Source organism: Triturus cristatus, chromosome 8 (genome assembly GCF_964204655.1).
Source record: "Triturus cristatus chromosome 8, aTriCri1.1, whole genome shotgun sequence".
In the NCBI taxonomy this organism is placed as follows: domain Eukaryota; kingdom Metazoa; phylum Chordata; class Amphibia; order Caudata; family Salamandridae; genus Triturus; species Triturus cristatus.
Genome location: NC_140591.1, coordinates 406,013,286 through 406,031,523, shown reverse-complemented (window position 1 = coordinate 406,031,523; position 18,238 = coordinate 406,013,286). Strand labels below are relative to the sequence as shown.

At 45.3% G+C, this 18,238-nt stretch overlaps 1 protein-coding gene across 1 annotated transcript in view; it reads left to right on the top strand.

The window, feature by feature from the left end:
* The window catches only part of SERPINE3 (serpin family E member 3), a 54,254-nt gene that overhangs the window by 33,831 nt on the left and 2,185 nt on the right, over nucleotides 1–18,238 (top strand). The window contains exons 7-8 of the mRNA XM_085620416.1: nucleotides 732–818; nucleotides 13,308–13,391. Of these exons, the coding sequence (XP_085476542.1) occupies nucleotides 732–818; nucleotides 13,308–13,391 (171 nt within the window). The remainder of the gene's footprint in view (nucleotides 1–731; nucleotides 819–13,307; nucleotides 13,392–18,238) is intronic.

Below are 18,238 nucleotides of genomic sequence, written 5' to 3'. Positions count from 1 at the left end.
ACCTGACGGTTTAACTTCACTATAAAATCTGTGATTATGAATGTTGCTGTTTCTGCAGAATGGAGGCACAATGTAGACACCTAGGTGAACAGTCACTCTTCCAGCAAACCCGAAATAGAAATAGGCCAATTGTTTAGAACTGCCCAATACTAAACTTGCGTCATAAAAAATTCTGCACATCCTAAATTGAAAATTGTCTAATAAAAACTTTGCGCATCCCTAATTACGAGCAGAAAATCACTTAATTTAAAGTTTTAACAACTCTTAAATATAACTTGAAAATGAATAATAAAAACTTTGCACATACCAAACTATAAATTGAAAATCGCGTAATATAAATTTTTACATCCCTAACTATAATTCTAAAATCGTGTAGTAAAAACTTTGCATAATCCAAACTATAATTGAAAATCGGGTAATATAAAGTTTTTACATCTCCAACTATAATTTGAAAATCACATAATAAAAACTTTGCACACCCGTACCTGAAAATTCAGGACTCCTAGTACCAGAATCTAAAGGAAATACCTGGGTAGGATTAGGGAAAATTGGTATCTCTCAGACAGTATCCAGAATAATGTCATGTTGTAATAGCTCAGGTTAAAAAAAATGTAAATTCTATCTACTCTAATTGTTGCCTGTGAACGTACAAGAACGTTTTCGCTATGCAATGCCAGTTTTATAAAAAAAAAAAAAAGTAATAATGTTTTGCGTATTTTCTTTATATCTAGATCAGGACAACATTTACATCTCGACAGCAATCCATAAGGCAGAGATTGAGGTGACAGAAGATGGAACAAAGGCTTCAGGGGTTACAGGTACATATTTATTGAGTGTCATTGCAGGCTTTGCTGCCTCTTGTCCTCTCATAGGACTGTCAACATGCCTTTCCAGTTGGCAGATGCTCTGAAGGTCTGTTCCTGGTTGCACAAAGCACCACTGTAGATGCACAGGCACGGCAGGCACTAAGCCTGAATCTGAGATGCTTGTAGCTACCTAAACCCTTGCAGCATCTTGAACATGGGGAGATGTGGCCGAGTGGCTAAACTGCAGACTTTGGAATCAGGAGCACTGTATTGTAATCCTATCCTCCTTCTTTACTAAATCATACAATCCTAGGCAAATAACTAACTCTCTATGACCAGGCGCCCTGACCTGCTAAAAAATCGTAGTGCCGAGAGTCTAATCAGTTTGCTTGTGTGAGCTGGACAAGAAAAATGAATTAATTCAACATCTCCAGATCAGGATTACATCTGTTTTGATAGCGCTGACAATCACTATAAAGGTTGGACTGGGGCAGAAAATGGGCCCAGGTGCAAATATAAAAATAGCCCCATTTGCGAAAAAGATGGCAAACAAAATGTCGCCCACATTCTGCAAATCGGGTCAGTTTTGAAATTGTAAAGACACGTTGTATAGGTGTTTTGCAAGGTATGAGAGACTACATGCCAGACGCAGCCTGTGCAGGTAAGAGCGGTGTGGCCAGGTGAGGGGGGGGGGGGGGGATTTCGACAGATGACGACGAGGGAAAATTTATTATTTTTTTAATTTTCCCTCGTGGTCGTCCATCGAATCCTCCCCCAACCTGGTTCCACCGCTCTTACCTGTACAGGCCGCGGCTGCTATATGCTAAATTTAAGCTTGCTGCAGGCATTGCTTGTGGTAATATCAGTGAAATCAAAAGTAAAAGCCGGCTTACCCATCTATATAACAGGCCCACAAACTGACAAAAAACAGGCCCACATTCTGACCAGTCAGACCAGCCCTTCTGGCACTGCCAGTCCAACCCTGATCCTCTTATTGATCCCATGCCACAGCAAGAGTAACCGCTCCACTGGCCAAGCTGCCCCCTTCTTCACACGTTCAAGGCACTACACAATTCAGACCCCACATACCTCAACAGTCGCATCTACTTCCACCAACCACCCAGATACCTCTGCTCCGTAGGACTCCTACTCGCACACATCCCACACATACACAGAACCAGAACAGGATGACAAGCATTCTCTTACATCCCTCCTAAAGCATGGAATGACCTATTCCACATTAGAGTCTCCTCCTCTCTTCTTGAATTCTGCAAGAAACTGAGAACCTGGCTTTTCAATTAAACAGATCAAGAGTCTCCCGTTTATACCATGTGTATCCCACGGTCGTGGAGAATACACATCAGTTGTTAAAATACCCCTCACACACCAAAAGGGCCCTTGGTGTCATGCTTCATCATAGGGGTCTTCCCGCCCCTCTACGGGACGGGGCGTGCTACGACCTACGTATACGTGGGAGCACTGTTCTTAATGAGACTACTATGTGTAGTGCAAGGGTGTGCAAGGAAGGGTCAGGAGTGAATGGAGAGTGATTTAAAAAATACCTGGCTCTCTGGACTGGGAAAAAATTATTCTGCCATCTAAGCTGGTATTAGTAAAAAGGTGGGAGAGGAGGATGTATGCCTCAATGAGCTTGACCTCGTGGTGTCGACATGTTTCGAAGCTTCCCCATGCTTCTTCGTCAGGACCTTAAAGATCCCTTCCAACGACGCACTGTGATGTGGAAAAAATAATGGGTGAAAAAATCAAAGAGGAGGTAAATAGCCTCCAAGAGTTGGTAACGCCCCAATGGGTCTTACATACTCCTATAAACGCCTCCAAGGATCAATGTCCTGCCCAAATAACCACCCCGGTCGGCTCCGGCGAAGGGATCTTTAAGGTCCTGACGAAGAAGCATGGGGAAGTTTCGAAACATGTCGACACCAGGAGGTCAAGCTCATTGAGGCATACATCCTCCTCCCCCACCTTTTTACTAATACCAGCTTAGATGGCAGAATAAATTTTTTCCCAGTCCAGAGAGCCAGGTATTTTTTAAATCACTCTCCATTCACTCCTGACCCTTCCTTGCACACCCTTGCACTACACATAGTAGTCTCATTAAGAACAGTGCTCCCACGTATACGTAGGTCGTAGCACGCCCCGTCCCGTAGAGGGGCGGGAAGACCCCTATGATGAAGCATGACACCAAGGGCCCTTTTGGTGTGTGAGGGGTATTTTAACAACTGATGTGTATTCTCCACGACCGTGGGATACACATGGTATAAACGGGAGAATCTGATCTATTGGACTTGCGGGTGGATCCTTTTGTTTATGTACGCTTTATTGGGAGAAAGTATCCACCTCCACCACTCGTTGAGTGGAACCTCTCTACTCCCCTCTTTGTTTTTCTTTTCAATTAAACAACCTACCATAGGCAGGGCTGGGCACACACACCTTCTCAGAGCCAGAATACCCTTGTGGGTGATAGGGCACTTTACAAAGACAACTAACATAACATAACATAGGATGAAGGATGCAAATCAATCACTAGCAACCTGCTGTATCAGCTCATAGGAAATAATTGATGTGCATTTTAAATGTACAGACTGCCCACAGAGATTTGTTCTAAGAATGCAGTGATCACAACAACCAATAAAGTGTTGCGTCAAACCATAATAGAGGCCTTCAGGAACTGAATGCAGAAGTAGGGGACAGGAAACCCATAGGCAGAATAAGCGTACCAGGCCCTTGAGCCATATTGAGGCTTCTGGGGGGTGTAAATCATTGAAGTAATGTGTCGCAGGTCAGACCCTAAAACAACAACTAGATTCCTGCCTCAAGTACAAACTGGTCCTCCTACTCTCTCAAAAGGATGCGGAGAACAAAAGGGCTGGAAAATTAATAACTTGCCAGGTATCCTTTTTCTAACTGAGAACAGGGTTAAGGGGCATCTGTTAGGTGACCTGGTCCTCCTTGCCATGAAAACGATGATGGTGAAGGGGGATTGGGACATAAGGGCAACTGTTGCCTACCCCTGTCCTTCACTGGCATTTTATTGAAGGTGATGGGGATCAGGATTGCTTATCAATCAATCAGTTATGACATTAAAATTGTGGCTACCCACTAGAAGCAAGATCTGTCTTTGTGCGCCTTTTGCAAGCCCTAGGGTAAAGTATTGAATGGCCATGTGGGGCGAGGGCTGTTCACGGTGCTTGGAGAACTGAAGGGACAGTAGGGCACCCCATGCTGCCACCCTTGGGCATGGCAGTAAGCAAGTCCAGATGGAATTCTTTGTTCTGGGATGGAGAGCGACACACCATACTCCCTGGCCCTTGTACAAGGGCTGGAGAATATTAGGTTGCAGAAGGAAGCATCTGCAGGGGCAAACCACCCTCCCTCCACCCACACACACACGCACAAGGCCAGGGTTATTAAACTAGATTTTGAATTTGGATTAAAGCTGCAGAGATAAGAAATAACCTTCTCCAGTCTTTCGGAGTGTCTAGAGGGAATGTGAGTTACTGGAAAGACTGCAAGGAGAAAGGGCAGTAATATCTTGCAAGTTATTTTTTCACTTCACTTGAAAACGGCTGTAAGAAAATGTCCCAAACCAACAAGAGTCTGCAAATGAAACTTTGCACTAACTGCCTATTTAATATGGTGTTTTTTTCAAGGGAAATGAAGGTTTCGGAAGCATCCAGGTATAGAAAACACAGTTTGCTAAGAGATGGCCCATTACAACAGTAGAATAAAGTCTAGTCAAAGTAAATACCTAGATTTCCACTTTGTTGCCCTTAAAACTCTTGTGCCTTCCTGGGCACACATGGAGCCTGTTGCATGATGCAACATTCTGCCCTCCTGGAGAGACATGCCAACGATTCTCAGGAAGGAGAATAATGCGGGATAACAGGCCAGGGAGGTTTCATCTCCCTTCTACAGGAAGCCACTTTGGTGTTAGCCCCAAAAAGCAGGGTCCAAGGGTGAAGCTGCCTTTGCTGGGCAGATGTGTAACACCTGGGGGAAGGCTGCCCCATTGTTGAGGTAGACAGGCTAGCACAGGGAGCAGAGAGGGGAAACCAGTTGCCAAACCAATTTCCCCAGGGGTGTGCAGCCTTGAGGTAGTCACACCCCAGAGGTGGGCAAGTTAGTTCTGAACACCAAGAGAGAGGTCACGCCATCTTGGCAGTGGGCAGAATGGTGCATCCTGGGATAGGCAGATACCACACTCCACAGGAAGTGATCACCGGTTGGAAAAGAACCTAGTAGCCCATTTGCTACCAACTGCATCCTGCCCTGAGGGCATTTCCTGGCACCCATATCTCAGATCTCAACTAACTTTGAAGAAGGATCGAGGACTGCCCTGCTGCACCAATGGAATTGGTAATTAGGGAAGAGAGGGACTGTGCCTGTTGTGTCCTGCTCAAGGAGAAGCTGTCACCAGAGCCCAGTCAAGCCAAGAGAACTCCAAGGGACAGTTTCCTGGCTTCCTGTTCGCTGCACAGGGACACAACAGCTGAAGAAGCCAGCCGAGAGATACAGGTGCCATAACCATGGCCATGGTTAAACTGGTTTCCCCAGACCAGATCCTACCTGAGGTGGTTCACGAGATTGTCAACACTGATGACCTCACAAATCACACACTATGGTTGTGGTTGACTTTGAGTGGGGAGGAGTTACTATCCCAAAGAAGATTGGTGTGTTCCCTGCCATCCCAGTGAAGTGTTTGCTGGGCACTGACTTAGAGACTTCTGCTTGGGCTGAAGTAGAAAGGAGGACCCAGGGGGCCGTGCTGGGCCTCTCTGAATGGATGTGTGTCACAACCAGAACACAGAAGGCCCTGAGAGATAGTCAGGAGATCCTGGACCCTGAAACTTTGTACCAGGCTCCTAAAGCCAAGAGGAGGGGCGGGAAGGCTGGCAGCCCATCCTCCAAAGGTCCACAAGCCCAAAAGGGGCCCAAAACTCAGGGGGGGAGGGGGGGAGGGCCTGGTGCCTAAAGAAAAGCTGGCCCTTGGAAACTTGTCTGATCTGGCAGAACCCAAAGGGGCAGGAGTCCCTCCTCCAGGGGTACTTGAGCAATGGGTAAAGGACCAGTCCCACTCTAGAAGACCAGTAACAGTTCGCTGTTAAACAGGCACAAGGGGATAACAGTGGTACCCATAAGATAAACTGAGAGAAGAGGCTCCTGCACAGTGCGCCAAGGGACCCCAAGCCAGGGGCATCCAGAAAACTGGTTGTCCCTCAACAACACAGCAGTGACAGCTGCTGGATCCTAAAGTGGTAGGACGAAATGCTGACATCCAAGTTAAAGTAGAAAGTGAGTACAGCCAGCATGCCAAAGTGAAAGAGGAACATCTAGGGGTTGTGTCAAGGTTTAAAGTAAAAATAGATTCAAATGGTGCATTACGTTACAGCATATATTTCAAGAAAACGTGATGCAAAACATTTTGAAAAAAGGGAGTTCAAATTGTATCTATTACAGCACCAGTTTCAAGAAATTTCATTAGAAACATGCCAAAACATACCACTGGCATAACACCTAGGACCACCCGCCCTCGCAGAAACCCAAGCCACTCCCATCCTGCCAGCCAACACCACCCCGGAACCACTTCGATGTCTCATGATCAACACCAGATCACTCTGCAAACATGCCACCGAAGTTTAGGACACCATCTCCACCCTCCCCCCTGATGTAACCTTCAGTACAGAGACATGGCACAACTCCTCTTCGGCCCCCGACATTACCATCGCAATGCCCAACGACTACAAGTTGAAACACTGGGACCGCACCAACAAATCCAGAGGTGGCATCGCTATCATCCACAAAGAATCAATCCGCTGCACCACCAGCGAAGTCGAAACCACCCCAATCATGGAACACCTGAATTTCAAACTCCACACCGACAACAAAACAACCATCAAAGGTACCATCTTCCTCGGAGACCTCAACTTCCATCTGGACGACCCCACAGACACTGGACACACACTGGTCCCTATCTTCACATCAAGCAACAGAGTCAAATACAGCCATACAACGGAACTCACCTGGACCGACCACTTCATTATCGCAGGATCCCCTCGCAGTACCCCCAACCCACCCAGCACCTCCTTCTGCAGCTGGAGCAAAGCGACACTGAACCAATAAACGGACGCCCTCAACCCAGCTCGATGCTGCAACCAACCTGAAACAGGCAGTCGAGAACTTCAACACCTGGATCACGGCCGCTGACTCAGTTGCCCCCATCAAACCAGCCAAAACTCACAGATCCAACAAACAAGCCAGCTGTACACTCCAGAACAGGGGATGGACTTCACAATGGAATATAGACCTGGGGCTGATCATGCCAATTCTGTTATTGTATTTGAGAAGGGTGGCATTTCTTTAAATTATTTTTCTCCCAACATTTTTATATGTATGCAGAACACATAATTTTGGGTGCCAGTGAAGTTTTTCCATTAGGTGGATGAGACATTAAGGAGTTTGCTATGGAACGTGGCCCACCGTTAATCTCATTGCTTGTCCAATGTGTGGGTATATACGCACAGAGATTTTTTTAGGCCAAAACATACAGCCATAGGACCAACCACAAGGGGTCCCCGCACTCCAGCTGAAGAGCATAACAGCTCCAGTGTGGAGTGCTTTCAAATAATGGTAAGATCTCTTGGGGCTATGGATTCAATGATCCAGGAGACTTCAATTTAAAAAAAGAAATGTTATTAGGGAGGCTGCTTCAATCCCGGCATCCTCAAGACATTTGAAAAAAATATAAAATAAATGTATAGGACTGCCCTGGTCCCACCTGGGACACCCACAACACTGCTGACCATTGGGGAAATAGGGTAGGACCATGACCCCCAGGACACTGCAGACTCCCCTTCAATCACCCTTCCTCAGTGCTGGAGGGAGACAGCTGCGTTGATTTGCCCATGCCCGGCAGGAGTAGTGTTTGTTTTTGCTCCTGCTGGGTGGGGGGGAGCAAACCTATATTCCCTTCTCGGGAGAGCACAGGCACAGAGTTAGATTTCCGCTCACTGCCCGCGCTCTCCCAGGCAGGGAAACACAGTGTTCCAGAGTCTGGGGTCGCTGGGACATCACTTGCCATCGGGCTCCATGTGATACAGTCCCTGGAGCCATTCTATGGCTTCGGAAGGGGGACTCATACGCCCCTCTCCCCAAATAAAAAATAAATGGGGCCTTGGAGATGGTGGCCCAGGGCCACAAAATCGCTCAGGGAGAGGCCTCCCTAAATAAAGGATTTACTGAGACCACAGGGGATGAAGTCCTCGGGGCCAATAAATGGCTCAGGGAGAAGGGGTGCATGCCCCCCTCTAAAACACAAAGGATTTACTCAGGTCCCAGGGTACGGGGTCCCAGGAGCCTTTAAATGGCTCAAAGAGGGGGCCTCACACCCGCCACACCTTTATATTAATGATGTGGCAAGTCCTCAGAACCTGGCCCACCCTGGGAAAGATTGAACTTGTTTTGCGGTAACATTCACAAAAATGTTTTGGGCACAAGAGGAGGTCCCTCTGCGTCCCCCCACTGCCAGGCCAAGGGGGTTGGAGTATCCCTACTCTGCCCCTATATGTTTTTTTAAATTCTTTTTTGAGGACAGGCGGCTGTTTAACCAAGTCCTAAACTGGCTAACGCAACATCTTTGAGGGCAGACAATCAGATTTAATCTTTTCACCAGATCGGCTAAGGCCTAAAATATACATACATTTTTAACCTTAATTTCTCAAAAACTACTGAACTGATTTAAACCTAATCACAAAAAGCATGCGTTCTGGTAAAAGATCTAGCTTTCTGCCAAATTTTGTGTGAATCTGTTCTGTTGTTTTTTCTGCATCGCTTTTTGATTTTTCTATGGAAAATTGCTTGGAGAACATACATTTTTGGACCCCCCTCTTTTTCTTGGCCCCTGCTTGACGGATCACCCCAAAACTTTTCAGGAAGGAGCAGGTGGATGAAAATGTTGGGAACGTTTTGTGAAGTTTCGTCAAACAGCGCCAAAGTTATTAGCTAACCAAACAAATCCATGGTCATACCTCCACCTACCCAGTCGCGATCGCCACTAGGTAATATTTGAGGGAGTAATTTTGTTACCATATATCCACAATGACTTTTGGTTCTCATCGTAAGTGCCAGTGAATTAATTGGTGTTCAAGCTGCTCGAAGAGTCTGCCATTTGACATGGATAGGAAGTCATGGCAGAGAAAACATGCCTGCATCTCTTATATGTGTTAAAAATTGGGGTAAATTACCTGAGATCTCTGAAGTAATGCTATTGACTTTGAAGCAACATTGATCTTGCTTGATTGCCAATGGCACTGCCCAGGAAAAAGTGCATAAGATCAAACAGTTTCAAAATATGCGATCCAACTGGCATTTGAAAGTTCGGTGACCTATTGGACCACATATGGCAGAAATGTTTTTAGCAGGAATGGACATAATTTTACAAATATTTACAGCAGTGGCGGCTGGCTTGTACCAAGAGTGGTTGTGTGGAGGGGAGGATGGGGGCACAAACAATAAATAAATAAATTCACTTACCTTTGCAGCATGACGTCCTCCTGCCTCGATGTCTTCCAGGAAGCTCCCAATGCAGGAAACTGCTCTACCCAATCCTGGCGCTGCTCTCACAGCATGAGAGCAGCACTATTGTTGGATAGAGCAGGCTCTCCCAGCGCCCCTAAGAGCACTGGAGGCCTGTGCTTTCTCTAACACAGCTGTCTAAGACAGCTAGGTTAGAGAATTTTATAATGCACGTCTGGCTGTCTGACCCAAGACGCCAGCCAAAGAGACATGCGCATTTTAAAGCGTACAGCTCCCTGATGCTGCCACTCGGTAGGGCTGGCCCCGCCCCATCATGATAGTTTGGGACTGTTTGCTAAAAAATGAAATGGTAATAAATAAACTTTACTATCATTTTATTTTTCATCTCTGGGGCTTGTGGGGCAACGCTCCTCTGCTCAAATGGAGGAGGCGCCCCTGAATTTTGCAAGTTGGCCAGGCCCTGAAGAAGGCTCGGTTGCATACTTCACATTGGAAGTTAGAATGCTGGTAAAGAAGAGAAGAGCAAATCCAATCTCAGAGGTTTTAAAACCTTGAAGAATAATGTGCCAGAGTGCCTTAAAAACTGTAGCGTAAAATGGATGAGGGGCTTGTGGCCAACAGAGAAAGTAGGGTGGGGGAAAACTCACGAGTCCTTAGGAGGTGCCTGAACAGCCGCGTCTTGGGCTGGTGTCGCACAAGATGCCTTGCAGGGCGCATTTTACAGGTTAGGCAGTGCAGCGTCAGGCTGGTTGATGACTTCAGCTTCTTCAGATGCAAGAGCGAGGAGGGGCCTCTCATGTCAGGTAATTCAGAGGTTCTGGGTGCGGTGAGTGTGGAAACATCCAAGGTGCTGAGGGTGGGAGACAGATCTAGAACACAAACTAGCAATACTGAGAATATTGAAGGAAGTGAATTTGAATTAAATACATTACTACTCTGGTTGGGCTTGACAGTGGCGCATAGAGATGCAGCACGTAGGGGGGAGCTGAAATATTGTTCATTGAGTATAGAGGCATGGCCTTCTGTATGTCCCCTAAAACAGCAATGTACAGAAACTGGGGAAATGTGTACATTTTGAGGCATTACTATGTCATTGACTAAGTAACCGCAGAAAGAAATGGGACAACTGCACAGGTGAATGTCTGACCAGACGGCTTTGTAGTAACACTAATAGTTTCATTAACAGGGCCTGGTAAACAAAATTGGGCGGCAGTTCTCGGGTGTGAATCAGAGCGCCAATCCGCCAATTTCACCCGATTTGAGACCTCCTACAAAGACCAAAATCGGACACAATAGATCTATGAACTGATTCGAAATTACAGTGGAGGTTTTCAGTCAGTTGTGGGATTTCAGGCAGGTTATGCTGGAAAGCCACACGGTTCTCTGGTTAGCTTTTTATGCTGACCTATTGGCAAGGCAAATTAATAAAAAACGGATGCATGAATAACATTTATTTTTTTTAAAAATGAACAGACTTTGCAATCTTTATGCAAAATGTATCTTCAAAGTTAGTTTAATTTGTAACATTTCAAAAGTGAGGGCATCTGTAATTGTTTCACGACTTTTTGTGTAAACACATCAAACACAGAGCATATTCAGGCCCAGATTTACAAACGTTTTTTGTCGGGTTTGTTTACAATTCAAAGCAAATCACAATTTACGCTGGATTGTAACCAAAAGTAGCACAAAGCTGTGCAAAGCGCTGCCTTGCGTTACTTTGCGTCAAGGGGCGTGCCATGGGTGGTGCATGGCCTTCCCAAGCAGCCACCCAGGGGATTTGATCGAAATCTCTATCTCGAAGACTTGTAGACAGGGGTTTGCGCCAATATCCTGCACCTCCTTGAAGCAGGCGTAACAAAGAGAAATGTTTCAATTTTTCTTCATTTTTCCCTCTTTGCATATGTTCTGCATTCTACAGCTCACACACAACGTGGGAAACGCCTTAAAGTTTTTGTACAGGAAGGGACCCCTTCCTGTGGAAAACCGATGCTTCCCTCAACTCAGGCACCCTTGCACTATGCCGCAAGGGTGTCTATGTTGATGCATGGCAGACAAAAGGGCACCAGCGCAGGGACAGCAGACAGCGCCACATCTTCGTAGATAGGACTCTTCTTCTCGCGTTCGTTCGTACAAAGCAGCTCGGCATCTTTACGTGCGTCACTGCCTTGTGTGATATTTTAGTAAATCTGGGGCGCAGTGTGATCAGTTTCTTTCCCTGATACAAAACTGCTTATGTGGTATAAACTGCAGCAACCACATTTGCCTCAATCCATTCAGCATATTGAAAAATGTGGAAAATGACTTTCGCCAAGTTTGCACCAGTGCAAGATTTATGAGTCTGCACTCAGCTGCCTTTCACAATTTGGGTGTTGATATAATTGTATCTACACTTTAAGCTTCCAGTGCAGTTCGTGCTGCAGTTCTCTGCTTCACTCTTCTGAGCAGCATCATATCAAGGAATTTGGGGGCCCTGGGCAAGACATATTTTGGGCACCCCTGTACTGAACAAACTTGAGTGTCATTATCTATCTATTTCTGGCTAATTCAACCCATGCAATGCCAAGCAATATTAAATTAAAAGTTAGTCTTGAACAAGGTCACACTAAACAGCTGAAATATGCTTTGTGTGGGACCCCAAAAGCCCTTCAGATGGTAGAGACTGAGTCAGAGGTGGAATTAGATCAAGATGGAGAGAGGTTTAACTAGAGAAACAGAAAAGACAGAGGTCAAACAGAGAGGAAATACAATTTCCCAGGGGGCACCTTGGAAGGCAAGGGCCTGGGCAAGTGCCCACTTTGCCCGTGCATTAAAACATCTCTGCTGCTGAGTGCTGCACACAAGGAACACAGATGAACATTACAGCCAAAGGTCGTTCCCTCACAGAAAGTCGTGCTCACTCACTAAGGCATTGCTGCAATGGAGATTCGCAACAACGAAAAAGTGGGCGTGCCACCGGCTGTTCATTCCAAAACGATGGTGCACGCAGGCGATACATGGGGGATACGCACAAGGAAGTGGTGGAGTGTGTCATCAGCCAGCTTGGCTTAACACCGCGCTCCGCCACATCTGAAACGCAAGGCTGCACCATATTTACAAGAATGTGGTGCAGCCTTGTGCTTCCCCCTGTGATGGCGCTAAATTTAACAACTTAGCACCAACGCATGCACCCTTGCACCAGGGAGGATTGTTTACGTGTAGGAAGGTGTCCCTTCCTGCACATAAATAATCCTAAAGTGCTTTTTGTAACTTTCATGTGTGCTGCTTCATGCAGCACACATGAAAGATACAAAGTGGTATTTTTTTTTAAAAGAAATGTTTATGTACAGGAAGGGACTCCTTCCTGCACATAAACAAACCATGGCATTTTGCTTTTCTCATGTGTGTTGCACAAGTCAGCACAAATGGAAAAAGCAAAAACGAGGAGAAATAATGCATTTCTCCCCGTCTCGCCAACTTAAGACCAGTGTTTTCCTGGTCTTAATTTTGGCGCTGCCTCCTATGTACGCCACCCTTGTACATAGGGGGCAGCTTCAAATACAATGGGTGTTGCGGTGGAACGCCCACCACAATACTCACTGCACGCCACTTTCACGCTAACCATAGCGTGAATGGGTGCCTTACGCACAAGGCAGCGCTAAGCCACGTTAAGTGGTTTAACGCTGCCTTGTACATAAGGTGCAGCCCCTATCGCCACCACAATGTCCGTAAAAGTGACATTGTGGTGGCGATACAGGCTTGTACATATGCCCCATGGTTATTGAAGTTGACCAGATAGCACAACCCAAAAACAAATCTGAACGCTCTCAAAATGTCAGAATGCGGCTGAACAGGTGACATTACAACAGACTACCTTCATCCCTATTTGTAAATTTGACTCTTTGAAGTTATCAGCGCTATACTACTACACAAAATACAACCCAAAATCAATTGTTTTTGTTTGTTTTGCAGCCATGGTGTTGCTGAAAAGATCCCGGACTCCTGTGTTCAAAGCAGACCGGCCGTTTCTGTTCTTCCTGAGGCAAGCGATCACAGGTAGTGTGTCATACTAGAGTGTTTGCGTTCCATGCCTGGGCTGTGAATAGGCGAGCACTGGAAAACGGTCTTGGTGTGCACTGCGGTCTCCGAGGCCGTAGGCGCTATAAATAGTCCTTCTTGGCACGTTTCTTGTTGAGCAAGTGCTTCTGCGAACTTATTTGGGCCCAGAGGGGCAGGCGAAGGTCTGAGCATGCCATGCAGGTTTGAAAAGCACACCTTGGAATGTCAGCGTATCTTGCTGACGAGCCCCAGCTCACGAAGCGGCCAATCAGGTGCAGGGGCGAGGGTGACCTCAGGCATGGCTGTCTTGTCATGCCTTGTACGTCTATCCCCATACTGGGGGAAATGAAACTACCAGACCTCATAAGTGGTGCTGTAAGCTGAAAACAGGACTGTCTGGAAGTCACCCTCTGGACTTGAGCCCTATTCACAGCTCTGACATCCTGTGTTTGCACATTCCGCACTTCAGTAGTGCTAACTCTTTATAAACTCGGAGGGCCCATTTCACAACAAAGATGTACGTTTGAAACCTGGGAAAGTACTCCTTCGATTGAGTGAATATTTATTGCATTTTGGAATTCACAAACGCAGAGACCTATAACACAGAGGGTCAGATTTACAAGACCTGACGCATCACTGCATATCAGCAGAGATCCATCCGTTAATTTGCGTCATGCAAAAAAAACCTTGCGCCACCATGGATGCATCGCATTTACAATGCGGCGCACAGTCGCACAAGGATTGACAGATGTTGGCGTAAAGGCCACGCATTGCTGCATTGTGTCGCAAGCACGATGCAACTCCAGCAATGCTCAGGAATGCCTATTCCTATTATGCTGCGTCACTCCTTATGCCTGCTTCAAGCATGCGTTAAGTTGTGATGCAGTGGTGTCTTAGAAGTGACGCAGTGAAATCTTGTAGATTTCACTGCGTCAATTTTATGAGGCTTTCTTGCAACGGAACGCCCACCCTGCATACATTATACCTGACGCAGGTATAATGTAGCGCAGGGCTTTACAACATGATGCATCTCCCTAGATGCGCCACGTTGTAAATGTGTCGCAACGTGGCGCATTGTTTACGATGCCGCTGCATCACAATAGTGATACAAAGGTGGCGTAAACGTGTCACAAGGGGCTTGTAAATCTGCCGCACAGAACTCTGCGCCACTCGCAGGTTTCTTGATGTGCTACTGGGAATGGAGGGCACAGTATTGAGTCAGGAAGTTCAGGTGTGCAACTCTACATTTTAGTCTGGGAAAATATTTCTCCCATGCAGAAACCCTTTCGCCTCTGCCAATTTTTGGGGTAAGAGGGGTCAGAAAGGAATAGGATAAGTAATACTCCAGAGTTCCACAGTATAAAATGTCAGAGCTCCAATATGTTCTTTAATTTTCTTATTTTCATCTTCTCATACATCCAGCAATTATTACAGCTTTGCAGCCACACATGTTTCGTCATTTAGGTAAATCAACCAATGACTTCATCAGGGCCAAACTGATTATAGTTGTGCGCACTTTAAAAGCAATCCACAGCTATGATTGTGTCCAGCAAAAATAACCTAGTATGTCGTATCGCCAGTCGCATCATTAATATCAATTAGAAAGTGCACGAAGATCCATTCGTTGAATAAAGAGAGTACTCCAACTCGCGTAAGTAATCGGCGAAGACAAAAATAAGAAACTTAAAGAACATATTGGGATAATTGGAACTCTGACATTTTATACCGCGATGCTCAGGCGTATTACTTATCACTGCTGGGAGCATCGCGTCCCTGCGTTGGAGCATGGAGGCCATTTCATGTTCATGGAGCACCATATGAAAGAACTGTTTGGATTTACGAAATAAGGAGCACACATGTTTGCGTAGACATATAGCCGTTTTTTACTATCCTACAGACAGTCACAAGTGCAGTTAAACGGTGCTTGATTTGAATGGTGCAGCAGGTGTAGTGGCACTGGGATCCAAAGTTATCAGGAGTCCTCTAAACACCTAATATTGCTATATTTTACTACTAAACTGGCAGTCACAATTACCTTGCAGTTGAAAGGGGTTTTATTTAAATGGTGAAACAGATGCAGAAGCACCAGGGCCAAAAGTTGCCAGAACTCCACTAAACACCAAACATTGCTATAGTGTACTATTAAATAGGCAGTCACAAGTGCAGTTATCTAGCAAGCGCTAGGGTCATGATTTAAATAGTACAGCAGGAGCAGTGGCACCGAGACCAAAAGCTCCAGGCACCACACTAAACACCTAATATTGCTATATTTTATTCCTAAACAGGCAACCCCAAGTGCAGTTACCTTGCAGACAACATGGTCCTGTTTTGAATGGTGCAGCGGGTGCAGTAGCACCAGGCCCAAAAGGTGTCAGAAGTCCTCTAAACACATAATATTGCTATATTTAACTACTAAATAAGCAGTCGCAAGTGCAGTTACCTTGCAGGCACTAGCGTCATGATTTGAATGGTGCGGCAGGTGCAGTGGCACAGGGGCCAAAAGCTCTAGGAACTCCTCTAAACACCAAATATTGCAATATTTTAATACTACACAGGTAAACCCTAGTGCAGTTATCTTACAGGCAATAAGGTAATGATTTGAATAGTGCAGCAGGTGCAGTGGCACCATAGCCAAAAGTTGTCATAACTCCTCTAAATACCAAATATTGATATATTTTACTACTAAACAGGCAGTCACGAATGCAGTGATCGTGCAGGCACTAGATGCATGATTTGAATGGTACAACAGGCGCAGTGGCACAGGGCCAGAAAGTTGTCTGAACGCCTCTAAACACACAATATTGCTATTACATCAATTAATTCTATTTGTTCCCTCTTTCTTTTCATTTTTCTAAATGTTGCTGTTAACTTACCCACACTATACCACTAGTAACAGCAAAATATATTGCCTTTTTGTACATAAACAAGTCATAACAGTTTAACAGATTTTCTGTAACTTATATTGTACAACTACTCAGCAAGCTACAACTTACAACAAAAAACAGCTTATTATTAATCACATAGGCAAAACCTAATGCCTTTACCATTGCTCGTTAAAATTTGGGGCTGCATGGAAACATCATGCTATGTACAGCCCCCCACTACTGCTGTGCCCCTGCATTGCAGCTGAAAGCAGGGACAGATGATTTTGGGGCAATACATATAATGAAATTATACATGGGTAAAAAGTGAATTAGGGGAATTATTTCACTCAGCGTTCTGAGTGTCATCAGAGACAGACAAGGAGAGCGAAGCTTGAGCTATTTGTTGCCAATAAGAAGCTCTCGGCTAAAAACATCCCTGTAATTCAATATTACCTATTTAAAATTCTAAATATAATGGATAAGGAAATGTTTTTTCTTCATTCACACCCCCCGCACCGCTGTTAAATACCAGCCACCACTGATCTTGGGATGATAAGTTAAAAGTAAACAAATAAAAAACGTAATTGTCACCAGAGCGTCATAAGAGATGTGTGCACAGGCTTCTAGGTGCATGCATGAACATACGTCATCACGCTGAGGCCAAACATTGATTTTTTTTTTGTCTATACCACTTAGCATCAGAAGCAAGTATTTTTTTTCTTGTTGCCAGAACTGTTCAGCATTGGCAACAAGCATTCACAAAGTCACAATATCAGTTAATACCAATGCTTTTTAAGCTTTTTAATTGTGACATTACCGATCTGTAGCAAGCAAATTACACAACTTCTGTATTGTAACAATGTAATACCATTGATTTACTGTTGTCAGAGTCATCACGTAGTGTACACATGGCAGATCACAGAGCAGAATTACAACTGCCGTTCACACGATTAAAGGGAACTATCTTCTACTCTCTCATCAGAAATATTTTCTCCTGGATTATCCGTCTTCAGCCAGTAAAATATAGCTATCGTAGCATGTTTGTGTACTGCCCTGCTGGATACGTAAAGCAAAAATCTATCTGCATTTTACTACACAATCTAGGCCACAGCCGGATTAAAATGTAACATATTAAACTGTTCAATGTATACGTTGGCAAAACTTTACAAGCTGCATATTGGGGTGCTAGGTTTCACAAAACATATTCCATCTTTCATAAGGAGGAGGAAGAGACCGAGGGTCGGGAGGAAGATGAAACTGTGGACACATATTTTATTTTCCCACAGAGAACACGTGACATGTTGTGAAATCCCTATGGTTTATTTTTTGGCAGTAGGCCTCACTCGTGGAAAGAAAAAAATACTTTTCTGAACAATTCAGATAATTTGTTAGTACAGGCGCCTAGCAACACCACAGTCCCTCTGAAAGCGGCGCTGGCACAAACTCCCTCCTGCCACTTCTCGTTAACTGAAAGTGAGGTGACAGGCTGTGTCTGCCAAGTGCCTCTTTGGTTTTATTTATTGAACACTTGGCTGTAGAGACTGAACTGCATGCTCATAAGACACGGCAGGCTGCCTTGACTGAAATAACTGCTATTTGCTGGAGTGCCCTTCTGTACTGCTAGGTATAAACTCCAACGCGCCATGTTGAAATAGAGGCATGGCGCATGCAGGAAATGGAAGGTTCTAGAGTATGCAAATTGTATGCCGCAGAGGGTGGACACATTTTTATATTTACCAGGGTCAAGACTGATTTGCATATGGCTGGGTCTGAAACGGGGTGGCGGAGTGAGCTAAAGGACGGTGATGGATTAAACCCAGATCGGTGACTGGGGTGAGTGTCTGAAAGGTTTCAGCGCTCCGCTCATCATCTCGTTGAGTTTGCTCCACATTTTTTATTTCATCTATGCAGTCAGGCGAACTTGGCAGATTTTGCACTCGGGCACGAAGTTTCCTGTATTTACCTGAAGTCAGCGTGGTT